At 45.9% G+C, this 20,661-nt stretch overlaps 1 protein-coding gene across 1 annotated transcript; it reads right to left on the reverse strand.

Annotated features, from left to right (window-relative positions):
• Window positions 1–5,676: 5,676 nt before the first annotated feature.
• Window positions 5,677–14,192, reverse strand: xkr6a (XK, Kell blood group complex subunit-related family, member 6a). Its single transcript, XM_071513971.1, has 4 exons — window positions 13,606–14,192; window positions 8,438–8,634; window positions 7,187–7,604; window positions 5,677–6,184 (listed from the first exon to the last, which is right to left on the reverse strand). Exons 1-4 carry the CDS (start codon window positions 14,190–14,192, stop codon window positions 5,677–5,679), a joined length of 1,710 nt encoding a protein of 569 aa, XP_071370072.1.
• Between the last annotated feature and the right edge of the window lie 6,469 nt (window positions 14,193–20,661).

A 20,661-nucleotide genomic window follows, 5' to 3' on the forward strand; every position in this document is an offset into this window, starting at 1 on the left:
TCACACACACATACACACACACACACGCACACACACAGCCTAACCACAGGCCTCATATGCTTTGCAGACCCTGATAGTGGAAGGTTTATGCATTAATCCAAATAAAAATAACTCTCTGCTATTAAGTTTCACAATCAGATGGACATTCCTCAGTCGGGAGGACTGTTGCATCCGTTCGTTATCCCCCAGGTAAAGGTACATTACACTATTTTTTGTTTTTTAAATTCCTTCCCGACCAGCTTAAAACCCATCTACAGACAAATCGGAAAAGTCGATAGAGCAAATGTAAAATTAAGTCCATAAATTTAAACTCTTCAAATAAAAGCATATAAAACTTAAAATCTTTCAACAAATATAAAACAAATCGTAGAAAAAAAAAATGTTAAAAAGCAGACAAAAAGACCAGTAATGGTACAGATTTTTTGTACATTGTGTGTTTGCATCCTTGACTTCGCACGTCAATACTTTTGCATTGTGAGTTTGTGGGTTTCTGTTTTACACGTGCTTCCTAACCCCTTCATAGCAACATAAAAAAAAAAACACAAGTCATAACTGAGAACAGTGATGTGGTATTTGCAAACGGTTATCCAAGCCTATAGAAGTGACTTATCGTCTGTAACCTTGCATAGCTGTGGATATGTAGCCATACGTCAGCAGTGGATTAACATTGAACTGTCGTTTCTTACTGTGCGGGCGTGGCTAAGACTCTGGTTCTCCCTGGTGACGGAAGAAACTTGAGTTTTCATTTGTAGCGGTGCAGACTCGAACCATAGGCTGGGTTCCACACATCAGTCCCAGCGATTATTGGCCGATACGAAGGGTGATCCACCGGTTGTATCACCTAGTCATCGCTTGGCCAGATCAAAAATGTGGAATCATGCATGAGGTTACGCTCGAGTCTGACCGCTACGCACGAATGGTCAGAATACTTCCATAATTAGAGCAAAATAATTTCATTTTTGGTTGTGTCAGAGCTTCTCTGATTGGCTGGAGCTCTAGGTGGGAGGGGGGTTGGGGTTAAATGAAAGGGTCTGGCTGAAAGGTTAGAGGTCAGAGGTCAGGGCTAAGAGAAAGGTACCGGGACAAGCTGCGACTTTAACATTCGTGTGCATGGAAACATTCAGGGGGGGCGCAGGAAAGAAATCCAGGAGACGCGATCTGTGAAAACTGAACTGAAAAATGCCGGACTTTTTGAATCTCAAGTTTCAGTTTTCTTTTTTTAGGACCGTGTGCTAATATGTTGTTTTTTCAAGGGCTTCCTTCGCTCCCATGTCTCGCTCTAATACGGCGAACCCGTGCTCAGTGTACAGTGCATGTCCAGATCCCTACAGAGTGTACAAAACATTAGTGCCACCTTCCTTATATTGTCTCCCCCGCTTTAATTCCATCCCCCCCCCTTCTTGTCAAGTGAATAAGGCATCGCAGCATTCACCGCAGGTTTCACAGAGGCGGAAGGTGTTGCTGATTTTGTGTACACTCTAAATGAGAAAACCCATACTGAATGAATTGCGCCAGCCGTTCAATCTGACCTCCTTAATGTGAAACTCTCAGGTGTACATTGTTGTTTTTACACACATATTTGGCTATATACTTCACACCATTGTAACCACAACTATACAAAACCAGCGTACACCCAGCTTTACTCAATAGCACCATATGAATATTGTTCCCAAATTATAAAGGGGTAAGGGAGTATTGGATTGGTGTGTGTGTGTGTGTGTGTGTGTGACTGTGTGTGTGTGACTGTGTGTGTGTTCAAGCCGTAGGGTGAGGTAGGGATACATCCCATGTTGTTACACTACCTTTCACTGTGTTTGTCTGCGTGTGCATGTTGGTTATCTGCTAAGCATATCTCCCTGCTGTGTGTGTGTGTGTGTGTGTGTGTGTGTGTGTGTGTGGTGAGCGTGTAGACTAAGCACATCTCCCTGCGTTGGAGACTTGCATAGCTTCTGCAGGACGGGAAGAGCAGTTGTCCGTTTGGACGGAGCCTTTGGCACAGCCTTGGCCGATAACTGAAGGCAGTACTCAAGTTGCACCATAGATTTCAAAGAGACAATCTGCCCTTATTGCACCATAAGTACATGTGTGTTTCATGTTTTGCACCATATGAAGTGGGTTTAGCAGCCAATTGACTCTGTAGCTTGAGTGTTTTGCACCATATGAACGCCAGTGCTGCTGTGTTGTAGCCTGTTTGCACCTACTGGATCTACTTGCCGGTTTGCAGCAGATGAGTTGATTTGTCTTCTTGTAACGGACTAGCACCACAGAAAAGTAATGTAAGCTCGCTCCTCGTTCGTCACGACAAGCACTTAAAGGGATACCTCCACATGTTCAGTCGCTCGTTTTTCTTCACCAGACACCTGTCACTTTGTGGCAAAAAAAAAGTCTAAATTTGGCTGTCAGTTTCCTTAAAATGGCTTGTTAGTTTTGAAACCAAAGGGAACAACTAACAGCAGCTTGAGGCAGCAGCTGACCAGTGCTAATATGCTAATAAGCCACTTTAGGGAACTGAAAGACAAATGAAGCTATTTTTCTACAATCTGACATGTGTCTGATGAAGAAAAATAAAGCAACCAATGTTAAGGTATGCCTTTGAACACTCTTTATACGCTCTTAAATTCAATTTATTTCCTCTTGGACAGCAACTATAATAAGAAGCATGCGTTGTATTCGTGTTCCTCTTTGTTAAGTGCACCGTCTGAAATGTGTCACGGGGGGTGGGGGGTGGGGGGTGGGGGGTTTCACCTGGTCTATCACTGACAGGGGCCTGGAGAAAAGTGCGGAGCGGAGCGCGGCAAAACACTTTCACCACTTTCCAAAGCGTCGCTTTTTCCCCCGCGGCTTTACAGGAGCAGCGTTTCCTGCCGCTATCTGCGATGAGTGATAATTCAGTTCATTTGTTGTCGCCTGCCAATGTAACAGCTTGGGTTGCGGGGATAAACAAACCAAAAAAATAAATAATTAGCCACACATCACAGCTCACCCGTGGGTGGCTTTGCAGGAGTGGATGTTGGATGCGTTACAGGATAAGACAAATCACTGGGAGGATTGCGACGATTGAAGTCAAAAACTGACATCAATCTCGGTGGCAGCACCCTGTTAGCATGGGACCGACGTGATTAAGACATTACGCACATGAAATATGACAAAGAGAGATAAAAATGATTCCAAATAGTCAGCAAGTTTCACCCACATACCCAAATTGGTTTTGCATTTTGCTTGTCTTGACATTTGGAGATATTGATTCATTTCTGTTGTTATCTGGCAAAGTAAACCAAGCGCACCTGAAAGCGTTGGTAACTGCGGAAGAGATGAGTAAAAAAAAAAAAAGCATTGTGCACTTCATCTCCCAGAATCCCCTCTGAGCATAACAGGAAATGATGGAGAACAATTGCTAGACCCCCAAACAACACACACACACATACACAACTGTCAGTGTACTAAGCCTGTGTCGCCTTATCTATTCCTGTGCTTCCTCTCTCACACATGCTGCACATTACATATTAACTCATATTATATTATGATGATATTCAAGATAATGTGTTTATATGTATCTTCATTCGCACAGATATCTCTGTATACACGATAAACACAATATTCTGAATATAGCCATAGAGTAATGTAATGAAAACTCCAGCAGGACACAGGATATGGCATTTATACGCACCAACTCATGCAAGTCATTCTGATTCAGAGGAATCATATAAACCTAGGTACTGTGTCCTTGCCAGGTGAAAACCTCATAACTCCATTTTTTTTTTTTACATTTTTACTTAAACTGAAGGATGATGTCTTTTGTTGTTTGGGAAAATTTTATGACCCTTAGGCTTATGAAACCCTTTTTCAAACCTACCTAAAAAAATCCAAAACCTTTGGAGATGCAAGGTTTTCACCTGACAGTAGCGATAAGCCCTCGTGTGCTTTAGCGTTCAAGCGGTTATTATCAAGGGTATTTCTAATTTTGAACGTCCTGCTTTTGTCCTTCAGGCTTCCAAAACACATATGGATTTTTGTACACTGCTCCAATTGTTCGTCCGTGGTCATGTCTTATTAGTAAGTGCATCAAATTTCCTTGAAGGATTACAGTTTTTGGGAGATTGGCACGTTGACCAGTTTACACATTTAGCAATGAGAGCATAGACGCTAAAATCATCCACATGTCCCCGGTAGATCACTGGCTCTGCTCCATGCTAACACTTTAGCATACACTATGTTGAGTGAGTGCAGGTGACTAGCATTATTCAAAGTAAGAAGACTGACCTTTTAGTAATAAAGAGGTGTCAGTGTTTATAATATATGGCCTGTAAATAAATGTAAAAAAATTAATATCATTAACTTAATGTAGCTGATGTAACCAGGCTTATTATTTTTTTATTTTGTATAATGTTTTCCAGACTCACACACAAAACTGACAGATGTTCCAGCAATTAATTTAAAATTACTTCTATTTAGCTTTGGAACTTCTACAAGTTCTCATTTTCTCATTTTTGAGCTAATGCTAGTCGCCTACTATCACTCAACATAGTGTACGCTACAGTGTTAGCATTCTTCAAGCTGTCTTCATATTTAACTCCTCTTTTTCTCTTTTCACTAGTTCACAACGTTTGACTGTAGCGCTAGGGTTTGTTTGAGTAGTTTGTTTGCGCCTACACAGAGGAAGGGAGTTGTGGCCTAAAGTCACACACACCCCTCCATTGATTTCCCCATTGACACACACATTAGTCAACAGCTTAAACACACACATACGCACACTCATAAGATGCCGATACCCCCCCTCCGTCTCCATCCTTCCCAGCATGCCCTGCTAGACGCCGTAGAGTGCTATGGCCCCGGTCGACAACAACGGTAACGGTACAAAAAAAAAACCATCCCTTCTGTACATAGAAAATATATACACTACCTTTTGGCTAGACTAACGACAATGTGTTCACAAACTCCTGGCATTAAAAGTGACGTTTTTTCTTCCGTTGTGTCACGTCTTTTTACGTTTTTATTCTACTAAAACCCGTGAGAGTGAGAGTGGCGTAACAAAAAAATTTGGCATGCGGCGGCCGAAGACTCTCCCGACGTTGAAACTACGCTCGTTTTTTTTTTTTTATCTTCTTCTTCTTCTTCACAGCGGAGCGCGGGCATGAAAAAAAAAACCAAAAACGGATAAACGACAACAGATGAAGAGCGATTAGAAGAGTTGGAAATAGAGAGACAGAAGGGGAAACAGAAGGAGAGAGGGGAGAGAGAGGAGAGAGAGAGAGAGAGAGAGAGAGAGACGGACTCGCGCTGAAGCAGCTTGTTGAGTCATGGCCATGGGACTCGCAGGTTGGAGGTGCCCGCAAGGAATACGTGTGTGTGTGTGTGTGTGTGTGTGTGTGTAAAAGTGTGAGATTATTTTGTTGTCTGTGTGATTACGTCACGTGTGTATTTGTGTTTGTGTGTCTGACAGAGAAAGAGTGTGTATGTACGAGTGTGAGGGATTGTTTTTGTCTGTGTGCTTACATCAGGTGTGAATTTGTGCGAATGTGTGCTTCTAAATCTTCTCTAAATCTAAATATCCATGTATACATACATGTCTCTTTGTGGCACATATGTATGTATACATGTCTCTTAAATGTACTTGTGCGGATGTGTGCTTATGTGCGTGTGTGTCTGTGTGTTCAGGTGTGTGTGTGTGTGTGTGTGTCAGAGCGAGGACTCGTACTGCAGCAGTTCGTACAGCAGGGGTCCGTCCCGGTAGCGGATGCCCACGGCGGCCGGCGTGATGTACTGCAGAATGTTTATAGTCCTCCGCAGGCGCCTGTCCACGTAGTGAGCGTCCCAGGCCGGGTAGCGCTTCCTGGGCATGTCGATCTTGATGAGCGGGCCGTCGGGCTTGGCGGAGGGCGGCGGCGCCGACCTCACCTGGAAGACGGGGAGGCAGGTCTCCGCCACGTCCTCCTCCGTCTGCGACTTGGTCATGTGGGCCGGCGTGGGCGGGGCGCTGGGCGGGGCCGACGGCGGCAGGGGCAGCCCCCAGAGGAGCTCGGCGCAGCAGGAGGAGGCGGGGCTGGGGCGGAGGTGGGCGGTGGCCGGGTGCAGGAAGCCGTAGTACAGCAGCATGACCAGGACGCCGCCGGCGAACGTCAGGTAGACGCCGCACAGCGCCGGGACGGCGTAGGAGTCGGTCTGCGCCGGGTCCCTGTAGGCGTACCTGGAGGGTGGAGGAGATACAGGGGGTCAGATGTGTGTGTGTGTGTGTGTGTGCACCTATATTCTATTGTATATTCTAAGTGCAGTGACTCCCAACCTTTTTGGCTTGATGTCTACTCGCGACCCCCTGTCACAAGCGTGCAGAGTTCAACCAGAGAATGATTTTCATTTCATTCATTTTTCGTTTTATTTATTTCATTTTTCCATTATAAGAGAAGGCCTAGAGCAGTGGTAGGCAAATAGCGGCCCGTGGGCCAAATTCGGCCCTGCAGAAAAAATATTTGGCCCCCTGATGAAAGTTTTGACTATAATAGTTTACATCAAATCTTTTACATATTTTTTTCACAAATCTACTGTAGATAACATAAACACAAGGCTCCTGTAAATCCCAATTATTGCAATATAACCTTGTTACAGCTATACATTTATCCCCCACACCATAAAACTAAGGCTGCTATTTGAACAGTGCATGGTGCTGAAATTAAACCTACCAGAAATTAAAGTTTAATGTGTGAATTCTAACAACTGTTTTAATTCCACAGCTTTAGCCTATATAACCATAACAGATTTGTTCTTCACAAACACAAATGGTTGGCAGTCAAACAGACATGGTGTGTTGATGCCATTTATTCCCCCTCAGATACAGTCCTTAACACTGTTATAAATCTATTTAATCTATTTAATTCGTAAATGAATTAAAATAAATAAATAAAAAAAACATATAGGCCTGCGTAACGGCCCCCCAATGAAAAATCATGAAAAAACTGGCCCATGGTTGAACCTAATTGCTGACCCCCGGCCTAGAGGCTGAAAACTCAGTATTTCACACGGTTAAAAAAGCAAAAATGAAGAGAAAAATCAGAAAAAACAGACATGATAATACATTTGTATAGTAGAAATATGCTTTATTCCTATCCCATAAATCATTTTGCGACCCCCCCCCCCCCCAAAAAAAAAAAATTCGAGCCACTGTGTAAGTGTATGCTGTATACTCCGTACTCACCACAGCCCGGTGAGAATGGTGTTCTCGGCCAACACCACGGAGTAGTACGCCACCATGCGGTAGCGCGTGCGGCCCTCCTTGACGTTGAACCAGCAGAAGATGTAGACGATGCCCACCACCATGTTGAAGAGCACCTCCTCCCACTTGGACATGCAGAAGTCGGTGCCGCCGTGCACCACCCAGAAGGCCATGGCGCACCAGTGCAGCACCACGAAGATGCCGAAGTAGATGTGGAAGAGCGAGGCGAAGAGGGCGAGCGAGAGGACGCGCGAGGAGATGGTGAAGAGGCGCCAGAAGAGGTGCAGCAGCGCCCCCCGGTAGCTCATGCTGCGCTGGTCGTCCCGCGAGTCCCGCAGCAACTTGTGGTAGGAGGCCAGGACCCAGGCCAGCGAGAGGAGGGAGGCCAGGGAGGAGATGCCTGCAGGGGGAGAGAGAGGGAGAGACAGAGAGAGACAGAGAATGAAGGATGAGGGAGAGACAGAGGTGGGAGAGGGTAAGAGATTCATTGTAATCCCAGAAAAACCTCACAGTCCACATGCTTTACAGATACTTTGTCTGTTTGTGGATTTCTGCTTTATTCAGCCTTGCTCACACTATTCTATTTCTCTCTAAAGCGCTCTCTAAAGTTGAGAAAAGTGGGTTTTTTTTAAAGTAGAATACTGTGAACACGCACCTTTACACAAAGCACGATATTGAGTCATAAACATTTGGTCATGTTTATAAGCTTCGTTGTGACTCAACAGTTGACGCTCAAAATTGATATTAAAAACCTGCCTGGCGCTGCGTGCATCCACCCCCCTGTGCTACTAGTCACGTATCTGGATTTGAAGCACAATCACTCTGGGGTAAGTAACAGCAGTGGGTGGCTCACTGGATGACACATTTCCTGACCGATGAATAAGGAGGAGGGGGGTGGAGTTTGGCACCCAGATGCCCTGAATCCTTTTCAATGTTGCTTTCTCGCACTACCCGTAGGAAAAAGTTTACTGTGTGAAAATCCCAAACTGGCACCATCTGCAGCAGCAAATTACTGACTACTGTTTGTGCAAATTACTAATTACTGTTTGTGCAGCTGTCAATCTGTATGTGCTCTGTCAGATTTGTCAGACTCTGTCAGATGGCTGGAAGGTGGCGGTGTTCACGCCGAGCGCCGTCTTTGACAGAGTGAGCGATCTCCCTGTGACGCCCGGCTTTTCGGACACCCCGCAAAGCAGTCTGTGTGGTTCTGTGGCCCGGCGCGCGTCCACCTACACTGCAGCGTCTCGGCTCGGTTCTCCTGGATCATGATGCAGAGCTGCAGCACCAGCTGAGGCGCCGACTCCAGGAAGGTCTCCAGCAGGCGCAGCATGTTGACGTCGGCGTACTCGAACATCATGGCCCAGTACCAACGCCGCTGGTGCTCCCTCTGCCGACGCGACTGGATGCCCAGATACAGCGTCCTGATGTACCTGCGGGGGGGGTCAGAGGTCAGGGCGTTCATTAATAATATATTCTTTTATCCTGATTTTTCATGCATATTTTCAATCCTCCATTTCTTTCTATCCCCCTATTGCTGGTTTTTTCTGTTTCTTTTTTGTCTGTTTTCTACTTTGGAACTTATGTTTTGAATAGTTATGCTATTCTACTACTAGGTTACTACTAGGTATACTACTACTACAACTACTACTACTATTACTACTACTGTACTACTACTGTACTACTACTACTACTACTTCTACTACTATTACTACTACTGCTACTCCTATTACTACTATTACTACTACTACTACTACTACCACTGCTGCTACTACTACTACTACTACTACTAGTGCTACGACTTTACCATTACTACTATTTATAGACCACTTATCAAAACAGTTACAAGGGACTTTACAAGATGAATAAAAACAAATACAAAAGGACAAATGCACAGAATATTTCAACAAGACTAAAAGAGAATACAGTCCATAGTTCAAATAAACCTAAAGAAGTGTGTTTTTAAAGCTGTTTTAAAGGAGACACTGAGTTGGCAGGTCGTTCCAGAGCCTAGAAAGCTCCATCAGCCTTCGTCTTCAGTCTGGACTGTGGAACGACCAAAAGAGTGATGCCCGAGGATGACAGCGTGACCTCACGGTTAGAGAGGCTGTCCCGTAACCCCAAAAGGTCACAGCTGCGATCCCTGCAACAGCCTGTATGTCCTGTCCGAGTGTCCCTGAGTGAGACAAGGAACCCCTGCTCATAAGTCACTCCGGATAAGAGCGTCAGCTATAAATGCCTGAAATGTAAACGTAAATCTATATGGAAAGGTTAAGATCATACGCTAAAGGGTGCAAGGGTTAAACATAAAATGTTAAGGGGCAAAGGTTTAAGGGTTAAATGTTGAAAAGGTTTAAAGGGATGCAGTAAAAAAGCAAACGTGAAACAGCAAAGGTTTGCGTGGAAATGTTAAAGGGATAAGGTTAAATGGCGGAAATGTAAAGGTCAGCGGGTTCAATGGTGATATTAAAGGCCAAACGTTTAAGGGGAAGTGTGTGTGTGTGTTCAGAATATGACTGGATCCCGGGACAAACGCAAAAGGGGAATATGAAGGGGCGAATGCTGACAGAATACCAAAGTACAGCCTCCTGATGTAGATTATCGTTCCGTTCAAACTCCCATTGACCTCACAGTTCTCTGTCTCCATCATACCGCCTGAAGAGCAGTTTCATATTTTTCAATGACTGGGACGAAAAATCCCGTTGGCAGGGAGGGACGCTATGTAACACCAGCTGGTACCATCCTGACCTGGTTCTGTTTACCCCGACATAAGCAGTAGCCCCAAGATTTTAGCCAATTCAGCATGCATGTCATGCCACATCAATCCCAGACTGGATGCTTTTTAAGAGGCCTCTCTAACCACTTGATGCTCAGAGAGGCCGTCCTGCAACCAAAAGGATGCAGGTTCAATCTCCACATCAGCCAGTGCGTGTCCATCTACAGCCATGTGTCCTGCCAAAGTGTCCTTGAGCAAAACCCTGAACCCCCTCCCTGCTTACTCATTGTAATAAGCTAAATGTAGAATGTGTTCGTTATTTCTTGTCTCTTTCTTTAGTAGCTAGAGAGAATACAGGTCATCATTTCATTTGACAATGCATTTTTCACAATAGAAAAACAGACTGCATGTGCAATCTAAATCTGGTTCCCCCAATTCATTTTACTTACAACTTAATCATTCTGAAATCATTTTGTCTGCTAGCCACAGTGGCAGGTATCACAAAATCCACTAGCCTCTTTCAGTGTTTTACAAGCCAGCCAACATGGCTGGTAGAGGAGACTGACTTACAATAAAGGAATGAATAGTCTTGGTGAGGTGCTGGTATTGGCAGCATGAACTTACATAGGAAGGAATAGCGCACACTCAAAGCTGGTGAATACAAAAAATGCAAATGGAGCTTTCAGCATGTAGTGAGTATTACTATGCAGTATGTAATGAGTATTCACGTGCTAATGTTAATAATTACAATGTTTAACATCTGCAGCCAAATCCACATCATGCTTTTCAGGACGTCCATGTCTGTTGACCGTTTGTCTTCTGGGTGTGGTTTTCTGACAAAATAGCATGTGACTGCAACATTGGAAGTCTTCCCAACACATTAAGACCAACCTTCCAACCACAGTAAACACTTCCCACTAGGCTATTTGGTTGGTGGTAACCTTGCTGGTAACTGTTTCCTTCAGGTAGAATGTAACGGTTTGCAAAGCATGCCAATGTATTTACTTCATTACTCACTCTCCTCTCTTTATTTGACAAATATATTGCTGAAAAACATGACCTGTGGGCCCACTGAATTTGCTCTTTCAATCTGGTCTGCATCACTAAGCGAGGCTGACTGTCTGACTATGAGCCGAAGGTCCTAGAAATATTTAGATCCATATATATAGATTGAGAGGATTTCTAGATGAGGGAAACTGTGTGTGGGTGGGATGTAGGCAGGGCAACATGCAGTTATCTCAGTTACATATGCCGCAAGACGCTCACTGTATGGTGTGTGTGTATGTGTGTGTGCATGTGGATGTGTGACATCTATGCATATGTAGACTAATGACATCCTCCTGCTTCCCTGTGAGTGCAATAGCACTTTGTACTTGTATGGGAGTCTTTGTGTGCGTGTGTGTCTACTCCTGCATTATGTATAGCTCTGTACATATGGATCTGGTTAGAAACATACGAGCTAAATTCACATAACATAAATAATTCACCGTCCATTTGGAAACACCTACACACGCTCGTGCACACTGTCGTACGTTTTGCCTTCTTAAAAAACACATTCATAAATAGATGGGTTTTGCAGCTTTAAAACACAATACAAACACCGGCTCTGATGTTGTTTGTCCTTGAATGAAGAACTCTGTCAATGAAGCGGAGGATGAAGAAATGCCTCCGCTGTCATGTTGTGGCTTTTGTTTTTTTTGATCCATAAGTGGGACGTCCCTTGGTTTAGGTCTGGATTAGGGATTGAGGCTTTATCACGCAGCATGACAGGTGACATTGACAAGCCACTTAAACCCTGACATGGAGCGATGTGGTTTTGATAATCGTAAACCATATGCACCAAATGAGTCTTGCAGCCCCCCCATCCAACACACACATGCACTCACTCCCACCGAACCACCCCTCCTCCTTTTCGCTCTCTCTCTCTCTCTCTCTTACCCTCCCCCCCTTTTACTCCCATTGTGCATGTGCAAGCTTTTTTTTTTTTCCCTCCTTCTTCCTCGTTCACTGCCACTCCCCCCCTCCTCCTCCCTCCACACCCCCTCCATCTCTAAGCGATCTATCTCAATCAGGCCGTACCATTTCCTCTGCAAACAACCCTCCTCCTCCTCCTCCTCCTCTTCTTCTTCCTCCAAGTGGGAGAGTCCATTCCGCAGGCCGAAGAGGGGGGTGGGGGTTGTGGGTTGAGATTGTGGGGTTGGTTTGGTGAGGAGTGGAGAGGAGAGGCAGGAGTTGGGGGGGGGGGGGGGCGGTGGGTGGTAGGTTTAACCCTACAACCTCAGAAAGGCCAAAGCAGAATTACACATCCTAACGCAGCAGGGTGCAACACACACACACACACACACACACACACACACAGGCACACATCATCACTCTGCTCTCCTTGCTGCCTGCCCCGAGGCGAGTGGACACCATTAAAGAGTCTTCTCAGAGAGAGAAAGGGGGGTGGGGGGGAGGAGGGGGGGCAGAGAGAGAGAGAGAGAGAGAGAGAGAGAGAGACAGAGAGAGATGGGGGGGGTGGCAAGGAGTGTCCTTGCATAGAGGGCTAGGAGGCTGAAGACCAGCTAAAACACTCCTGCTACTACTTCTGCTGTCAAAGCTACACACACACACGTTATGCACGCACGCACACACACACACATTCATATAAACACACACACTTTCACAGTCGATAGAGAGTGAGAGCATGGAACCTTTTAGGATTATTTCTGCAATAGCAAGCCTCTGTGTGTGTGTGTGTGAGCGTGCGGAAGAGCAAAAGGGTGAGAGTGTGTGCAAAAAACGCCTGTTTCTGTTTTTCCAGCCAGTGCTTTTAGCGCCACAATTATCACCTACCCTGTCCAACTGTGTGTGTGTGTGTGTGTGTGTGTATGTGAATGTGTGTGTGTGTGAGAGAAAGGGAGAGGGTGAGAGAGAGCGAGATAGAGGGGGAGAGAGAGAGAGAGAGAGATGGAGTATGTGTTGCCAGAAGCGCAGATGCTTTTCCTCTTTGTACTCTCCATGCATGCTGACACTCATGGGAAGAGCCGTGACACCGTTTTTCCACTGGTCACACACACACACACACACACACACATGCATGAACACACACACACACACACACACACACACACACACACTCACACACACACTCACTCACTCACTCACTCACTCACACACCTTTGACAGCTCTCATCCACAACTATAGTGAACTGGAGTGAAATTTCAGCACCATGGACAGTGCTCCAGTCAGACCCTAAACAGTCTCTCTCACTGTCTCTCTCCCTGTCTCTCTCTGTCTCTCTCTCACTGTCTCAGTCTATCTCAGTGTCTCTCTCTCATTCCCAGATAGTTGGTGAAGAGCTGGAGAGGTCAAAGAGAGCATTACTCCCCTCCTCCTCCTCTCCCTTTCCTGCCTGTCAGTGTGAAGCAAGCCTTCCTCTTTTCCAGCTACGTCGAGTAGACACCTCACTCTACCCATTAGCAACAATAAAGTGTGTGTGTGTGTGTGTGAGAGAGAGAGAAAGAGGGAGAGAGAGAGAGAGAGAGAGAGTGTATGTGTGTGTGTGTGTGTGTGCGTGCGTGAGAGAGAGAGAGAGAGAGAGAGAGAGAGAGAGGGAGAGAGAGGTTGGGATCAGGTGTGTGTGTGTGTGTGTGTCTGTGTGTGTGTGTGTGTGTGTGTGTGTGTGTGTGTGTTGTGTCCCCCTACCTCCACACCTGTCCCAGCTGGAGGATGTGTATGGCGGCCTGCCACAGCCAGATGGAGGCCAGCCTCAGGCGGTCCCTGCCGGGGTAGAGGCACCCCAGACTCGCCGTGCCCCGCTTGGTCAGCCCCTCCACCACCCCGAGCCCCCCGCCGGTGTAATCCTGCACGAACCAGCGGAAACTCAGAATCTGGACCAGCACCGACGGCACCAGCACGAAGAAGAGCGTGAGGCCGAACCAGAGGTAGTCCTGCCTCCAGTAGTAGTCCGCCGCCAGGCACAAGTCGGTACCAACGTCCCAGAAGAAGACGAGGAGAGCGAGGATGATCCAGAGGCAGTCCAGCCACAGCTGCTCCCGGGGCGGGCAGTGAGTCTCCCGGACACCGACCCCTTCGGTGGGCTGGCCCCCGCCGAGCAGAGAGCCGAGGCAGGCAGAGCGGCAGCCCCAGTAGCAGGCGGAGGAGCGGCAGCACTGGCAGATGTGGATGGCGGCGGAGTCCAGCGGCTCCTCGCCGTCCCTGTCGTACAGCTGGGCGAAACCGCCGCCGCCGTACGCGACCCCCGATTTCCCGCCGTCCGACTGCGCGGCCATGTTCCCCTTCCCGCTCCTACCCTCCTGCGAAAAGCACGACACGCGCACCGTTGTGCTTTCTGGCGGGGCGCGGATACCACGTCACTTCCCAGATACCTGCTGTCCCCTTCCTTCTCGCGCCTCTCGCGCCGCGGCGACTGCTGTGTCTCTTTCCCGCCCGGGGCGCGAGGAGCCATCAGAGCCGGCGGCCGCGCGACGGCGGCTCCCCTTCTTCCTCGTCCGGTCGAGACACCGCCACCGGGCGCTCGCGAGCAGCAGCAGCGGAATCCGTTCCCGTTCTAGTCCAGCAGCCCTGCATCATCCCGTCCTATGCGCGCGGTCATCTAGGGCGACGGGAGGCTATGACGTAATGCATCTCCCGCGGTTCTTAAGACGTGTGTACCTATGCGTGCACCGGACACCAGATTATTCTCTCATATCAAACTACGACCCGTGCGAATATCAACCTTGCCGTTCAGTAAACCGGAGGAGCCCCGATTCGCACCTCATCCCGCCCGCACACTGGCTGCCGGTAACCGGTAACCGCTGCAACCCATGTCCGCTCCGCTCCGTTCCGCAGCTCCAGCCCTCTGCAGCTCCCGTTTCCCCACACTCTCACTTCGCCCTCTACCGGATAACGGCGTCAACCCTGAAACCACATCTGCACGCGTGCGCGCGCACCCACACACACACACGCACACACACACACACACACACACACACACACACACACACACACACACACACACAAGTATAGGGCTGGTACAATACTGCACCGTAGGATCAGGGCGATTGTTTTGCTATAAAAACGTGCAGTTTCAAAGAGGAGGACAGCAGGAGGAAAAAATAGATTTCCACTTTCTGCTATTCATCCCTCAATCTTTCAATTCTTCTCTCCCTCTCACTTCACCCCTCCCTCCCTCTTTCCTCCATCCTCCCTTCCTTTCTCCATCCTCCCTCCCCCATCCTTCCTCCATGCATCCATCCATCCTTCCCTCTCACAATATCTCTATCTCGTGTCTACCCATCCTTCCTCCATCTCTCCATCCTTCCCTTTCTCCCTCACACCTCCCCCATCATCCCTCCATCCATCCTTCCTTCCCTTTCTCCATCCATCGCTCCATCCCTCCAGACAGTCCTCTACCTACCCTCCCATTTTTTTCTCTATACTTCCCTCCTTCCACCTCTCCATCTTCCCCTTTCTCCCTCCCACCCTCCATCCATTCCCTCTCTCCATCCTTCCTTCCTTCTATCCATCTATCCCCTCCAGTGGGCCGCCTGCCCAGTGGCTCTGCCAGCCTAATCAGCCAGAACATATGTGTGTGTGTGTGTGTGTGTGATCCGTGCTAGGCAAGCAGGGAGATAGAAAGGGAAAGATTTAGGACTCTGGGAGAGTGGGGTGGATTGTGTGTGTGTGTGTGAGAGAGAGAGAGAGAGAGAGAGAGAGAGAGAGAGGATTTAGGGAGCTGGAAGGCGTGAGAGGCAGATTGAGAAAGGGGGATGGATTTACGAATCAGAAGAGGGATGAAAGGGGGAAAGAAAGGGATGGATTTAGGAATTTCTAGAGGGGTGGAAGTCTTGAGAGAGAGGGATGGATTTAGGAGTCGGGGAAGGGACGGAAAGACGGATGGAAGGCATAAGAAAGAGAGAAACTCAGAAACAGAGAGGAGGGATGGATTTAAGATTTAGGAAAGGGATGGAAGACGGGAAGGGAAAAACAGAGGGAGGGATTAGGAATTTTTGGAGGGGTTGAAAGCATGCGAGAAGGGGGGATGGATTCAGAAGTTGGAGGAGGTATGGAGGCCAGGAGGGAGAGAGAAGGGGGATGGATTGAGGCGTTGGAAGATGGATGGAATGCCAAACGGAGAGAGAAACTGAGACGCAAAGGAGGGATAGATTTGGGAATTGTTAGAGGGATAGAAGATATGAAAGAGAGAGAGAGAGAGAGAGAGAGAGAAAGGGTAAAAAAAAAAAGACGTATGCATTCTTCTCATTGGGATATACATGCAACACAAACACGTGCCCGCTCGCCCTCCCTCCCTCCCTCCCCCTGTCTCTCTCTCTGTCTCTCTCTCTCTCTCCTGCATGCATTCAATTTCTTTCTCATACACGCTATATATGTAAGCATGCACTGCATCTCTTTATCGCACACACACACACACACACACACACACACACACACACACACACACACACACACACACACACACTTTCTTTCTCAGAAACACGTTGCTATGCAAGCACATGTACTCTCTCTAGGCACATGTACTCTCTCTCTCTCTCTCTCTGTCCACTGGAGATTAGCCTCTCTGTTGTCATGGCGACCGTGGCTGTGCGGGTTGAAGGACGGGGAGAGAGGGAGAGAGGGAGAGAGAAAGAGAGAGGGAGAGAGTACATGTTTGTGCAGCTGAGTGCTGCTGTGTGTTTGTGTGTGCAGTTGCTAGGAGTGAGAGACAACGAAAGAGAGTGAAAGAGAGAGAAGATGTAGATGTAGAATTACATTTTTAACAAAATGGGGCGAGTTTTCCTGGTCTTTGGGGCGTTTGAGGTTCATTTTCACGTACAACCCAAAATTATGATGAATCAGCACAAAATGACTATGAAAAATCTCAATAATGACAAAATAATGAGAATCTGAGATGTCAACTCCCATCAAGGTATAAATGAAATAGGACACACACGTCAAAAACCCTGGCCTTACCATAATATATGTAATAGTACGTTTTTATGTCATAAAAAAGCCCAAATATAAATATAATAATATAAATGTATTATAATTAGATAATTAGTATTATTTGCATGACTAGATCTAAAAAAGATGACTAGATGAAAAAAGATTTGAATCTATTAGTGTTCAAACAAAAACTACAAATGAAGTGTTTCATAATAAATGCTATACATCCATTATGGGAAAAAAAGTGTATTGCTGAAGTTTATTACTCACTATTCAAAAAAGCACAGATGATAAAATCATGTGAAACGTTGCTATTTTGCAAGTACTGGAGACAGCTAATCGCTCTAATAGCATTCTCGTCATTTTGAGTGGAATAATACTTAAAAATATAGTTTTATACTTTGTGTATGTATTTGCAGATTTGTGTGTTTGTCTCATCTCATTTTGACAGTATCTCCAGCTCCAGTGTGTTTATGTATCAATACTGGAATACAGGTCATAGCGAACATGAAGAGGTCCTATAATAACATCACTCCAAGCAGATATCACACAGCACAGCACAGCACAGCACAGACCTGGGCTGAATAGTCATTTTGCAAAACACTTTCCATGGTTTATTTTTGCCTACTTAGGCGGCAGATGGGAGGGATTTGTCATGTAGGACAACACAGAGTGAGCCAGAAAGTTTAGACAAACACAGAAAAGTGTTCGAAAGCCAATGTAGTTCACTTTTTATGATTCACAGCTTATGTGGCACAATCTGAACAGTCCTAATGTATTAAACCCCCCACCCAATATAAGTGACATGAAATTGAAATAAACAAATCATAGAAGCACCATTATAACACATGGGTTGTTGAAAGGAGAAATGCTGCACCTTTCCACAGCAGCCGGTGTAAAGATGACTTGAGGATTACTGCTGATCTCAAAAATGCCGGTCTGACCTTTTCCGGTCCAAGAAAGTCAAACTGTCTTTTCCCCCTCTGTGAACCATTTAGCGTTCCCAGGGTTGTGTGAGTGATTATGAGCGGGATCGCTTAGTGTTGATGACTTCTTGACTCCTTAGGGGGCCGATTTGTCCCGAATTAAGATGAAATGTGGAAGCGGAAGGGAAATGAGGTTCTACGGCCTCCTCAAAAAAAATCAAAGGACCTTTCACGCTTTGGCTGACAGAGTCGATGTGCAGTGCCGTCCTGCAGTAGACTAGTCAGAAACTGGAGGTCAACTCAGGTCAAGTCACATCTATTACTTATGAAGTGCGCTAAACAAAACAGGTTCAACACAAATCGCTGTAAAAGGCAACAGGGAACACAATTACTGGGAAAAAATACTCTTCTTTCTTTTGAACTCAATACTCTGCTTCATAAACACAAATATTTTTCTCAGTTCTTCTGTAGTCTAACCCAAATTCTGACCTGAATTTGAATAACACTCACTTTATGAATTTCCATACACAGTGTTATTCCTATGGCCTACAATAGCCCAGTCAGTGTTAAAGAAGACTCTATGAAAAGATGTAACCAGGGACTTTATAAGTTGCTCTTATATTTTATCCTGAATTCCACTGCATGTTCATTTCAAATTATTTTAGCATTTCTAATTTTGGGCAATGATCGAAATTAGATTTATCTGTTTATATATCACAAAGATGTTGAGGAAATCTATATAATCCACTGATTTTGGCATCAAGAGCAGTTTTCAAAAAAAAACTTTTGGATCCGATTTTGGGCAAGACTGCAAAATCTGCGCATAACAGCCGTTCAGTGAGAAGCAGAAGAAGTTTGGATTTATAATATTATATCATGGGATCCCCCTACAGCTGCTCCACTGACAGTGAGTGGAAGAGTTTGGAGATTCACAGTTTTGAATTTCAACTTTACTTATTTTTGACCTTTTTTGCCCTTTGTAGGTGTACATATGATTCACAGATTTGGGAACAGGACACACTCTTCTTTTTCTGTTTTTGCAAAGTTCTTATGAACTCACTAACCCTCCTACACATACCACTACAATGGGAATTTATATTGCAGCCACGGCTATTGAGTATTTCTTATGCATATTCCACTAAAGCACATAGACCTAAAGACCTTGAGCCTGAGCTTTTGATGAAGATCCTATAAGTTCCTCCCATTATATGATGTATAAATTAAACCCTTTGTCTCCCACTGAATGACATGTCTGTTGTCAGTGGCTGGCCAAAGGCAGTGCTGCATCATTCAGTGAGGACAGCATGTTCATTGTCGGTGTGTGAGAGATGCAGCAGTGCTGGTGCTCTGTATGAAGCAGAGGCAGAGCAGAGCGGCTTGTTAAAGGGACACATTTATATTTGAACTGAGACAAAGCGAAGGAGAACAAGCCCGAATGCACTTTTGCTGCCTCGGTTTCATTATGGAAATATATTGTTGAGCACCTTCAGTGTTTTTGACACACATGTTATAGGCTATAGCTGGCCAATGAAGGCATTCTGGGGTCTGTTATCTGTTACTGAATAACAGATCAGTCTCATATCACTCTGGCGACACCTTGTGGCTAAAAGACGGTACTCCATGTTTACTGCAGACAGATGGTTAACCAGCATTGGAAGCATGGAACACTTTTCCATTAGTACTTTTTCATAATTTATTCAGTAGCACTTTATACATGACTAATATGTTACAGTTCTGCTAGTGTAGCCGTGAAATCCAGCTACAGACGTTTCTATGGTTACAGTCCTAATGAACCAATTCCTGCAGCATGTAATAAAACCATTCAAAGTTAATATTTCGTGTCTTTCGTGATGAATGTCTTTGATCAGCACCGTGCCGGGATAATGCACAGGGAGCCGGTCATTACTGTGAAATAAGCCTCGACAGAGTAAATCAATCTCGCTGTACATTAATCTTTACTTATAAAGGTGCGGTTTGTTTCACATTTGGCCGCCTGCCAGTCTGTGCAGGCAGTCCAACACTTCTCACTCTGATGTCCAGACTATTGCATCATACAGTTGGATGAGAAAAATCTTATGTAAATCATTTTTGGAATACACAGCGAGTGATGCAACGTGTTAGACTCCACAGTCTGGTGTGTTGGGACATGACTGCATTGTTGACATTGACTTGGATCTTTTTGTACTTGATAGGCTGGAAAAGAATAAATTTGTTAGCTCATGTTTCAGTGTTGAGATCAAGGGATTTAAAATATGAACTGTGTTATAGGCCTAGTGTTTTCATCTTTGATCGCTGTGTTACATCTCCTCTCCTAGTACATTTAAAAATCGTGATAGCTGGAAGACACACACCGGATCCCATCAGGAGTGTTGCATGCAGCCACACACACACACCATTCCTCCTATCCCAACTGATGCCAGTAGAGCAATTCCCAATTCCCCAGCAGGGATCATTAAAGTTTCATCTCGGCTCATCTGAATGTCAGAGTGGCTTTTGTTCCTCCATAGTTGGTTCCAGTTACAGCCACTTCTGCCGTGAATCTGCAGTTACTCACACAGCTGCACATTTTTATGTCGCCGCGCGTGACAGAGAAATCCATATCGCCTTTCACTCTGCAGTCTCAAAGGTCCTTAAGTGAACTTTGTCACTGCAGATAGAGCCGAGCGTTGTCTGGGTTTCATTTTGAACTCCTGTTAACTGACAAGGAGAGAAAAGTCCCTGTGACAAACGGGAGAAAAAGGAGAGACTCATATAGACAATGGCAGGATCAGACTGGAGTCTCTCCACTATACGTGAATGGGAGGTAAGAGGAAGAGAAGGTGCAATCTATTGAATCCATGAATCCATACTGATCAATTCACATGCAGTTTAATCAATTGAGGGAGGGGAT

The sequence above is a fragment of the Centroberyx affinis genome, unplaced genomic scaffold (genome assembly GCF_046629955.1).
Source record: "Centroberyx affinis isolate AG114_WGS23_722 - 3 ecotype Tasmania unplaced genomic scaffold, CSIRO-AGI_Caff_v1 ptg007778l_1, whole genome shotgun sequence".
Lineage (NCBI taxonomy): Eukaryota > Metazoa > Chordata > Actinopteri > Beryciformes > Berycidae > Centroberyx > Centroberyx affinis.

Coding starts and splice junctions, on each gene's coding strand:
- xkr6a (XM_071513971.1), bottom strand. CDS start 14,192: ATGGCCGCGCAGTCGGACGGCGGGAAATCGGGGGTCGCGTACGGCGGC. Junction 8,635..13,605: donor CAGCTGGGACAGGTGTGGAG/GTAGGGGGACAC, acceptor CCCCCCCCGCAG/GTACATCAGGACGCTGTATC. Junction 7,605..8,437: donor CCGAGCCGAGACGCTGCAGT/GTAGGTGGACGC, acceptor CTCCCCCTGCAG/GCATCTCCTCCCTGGCCTCC.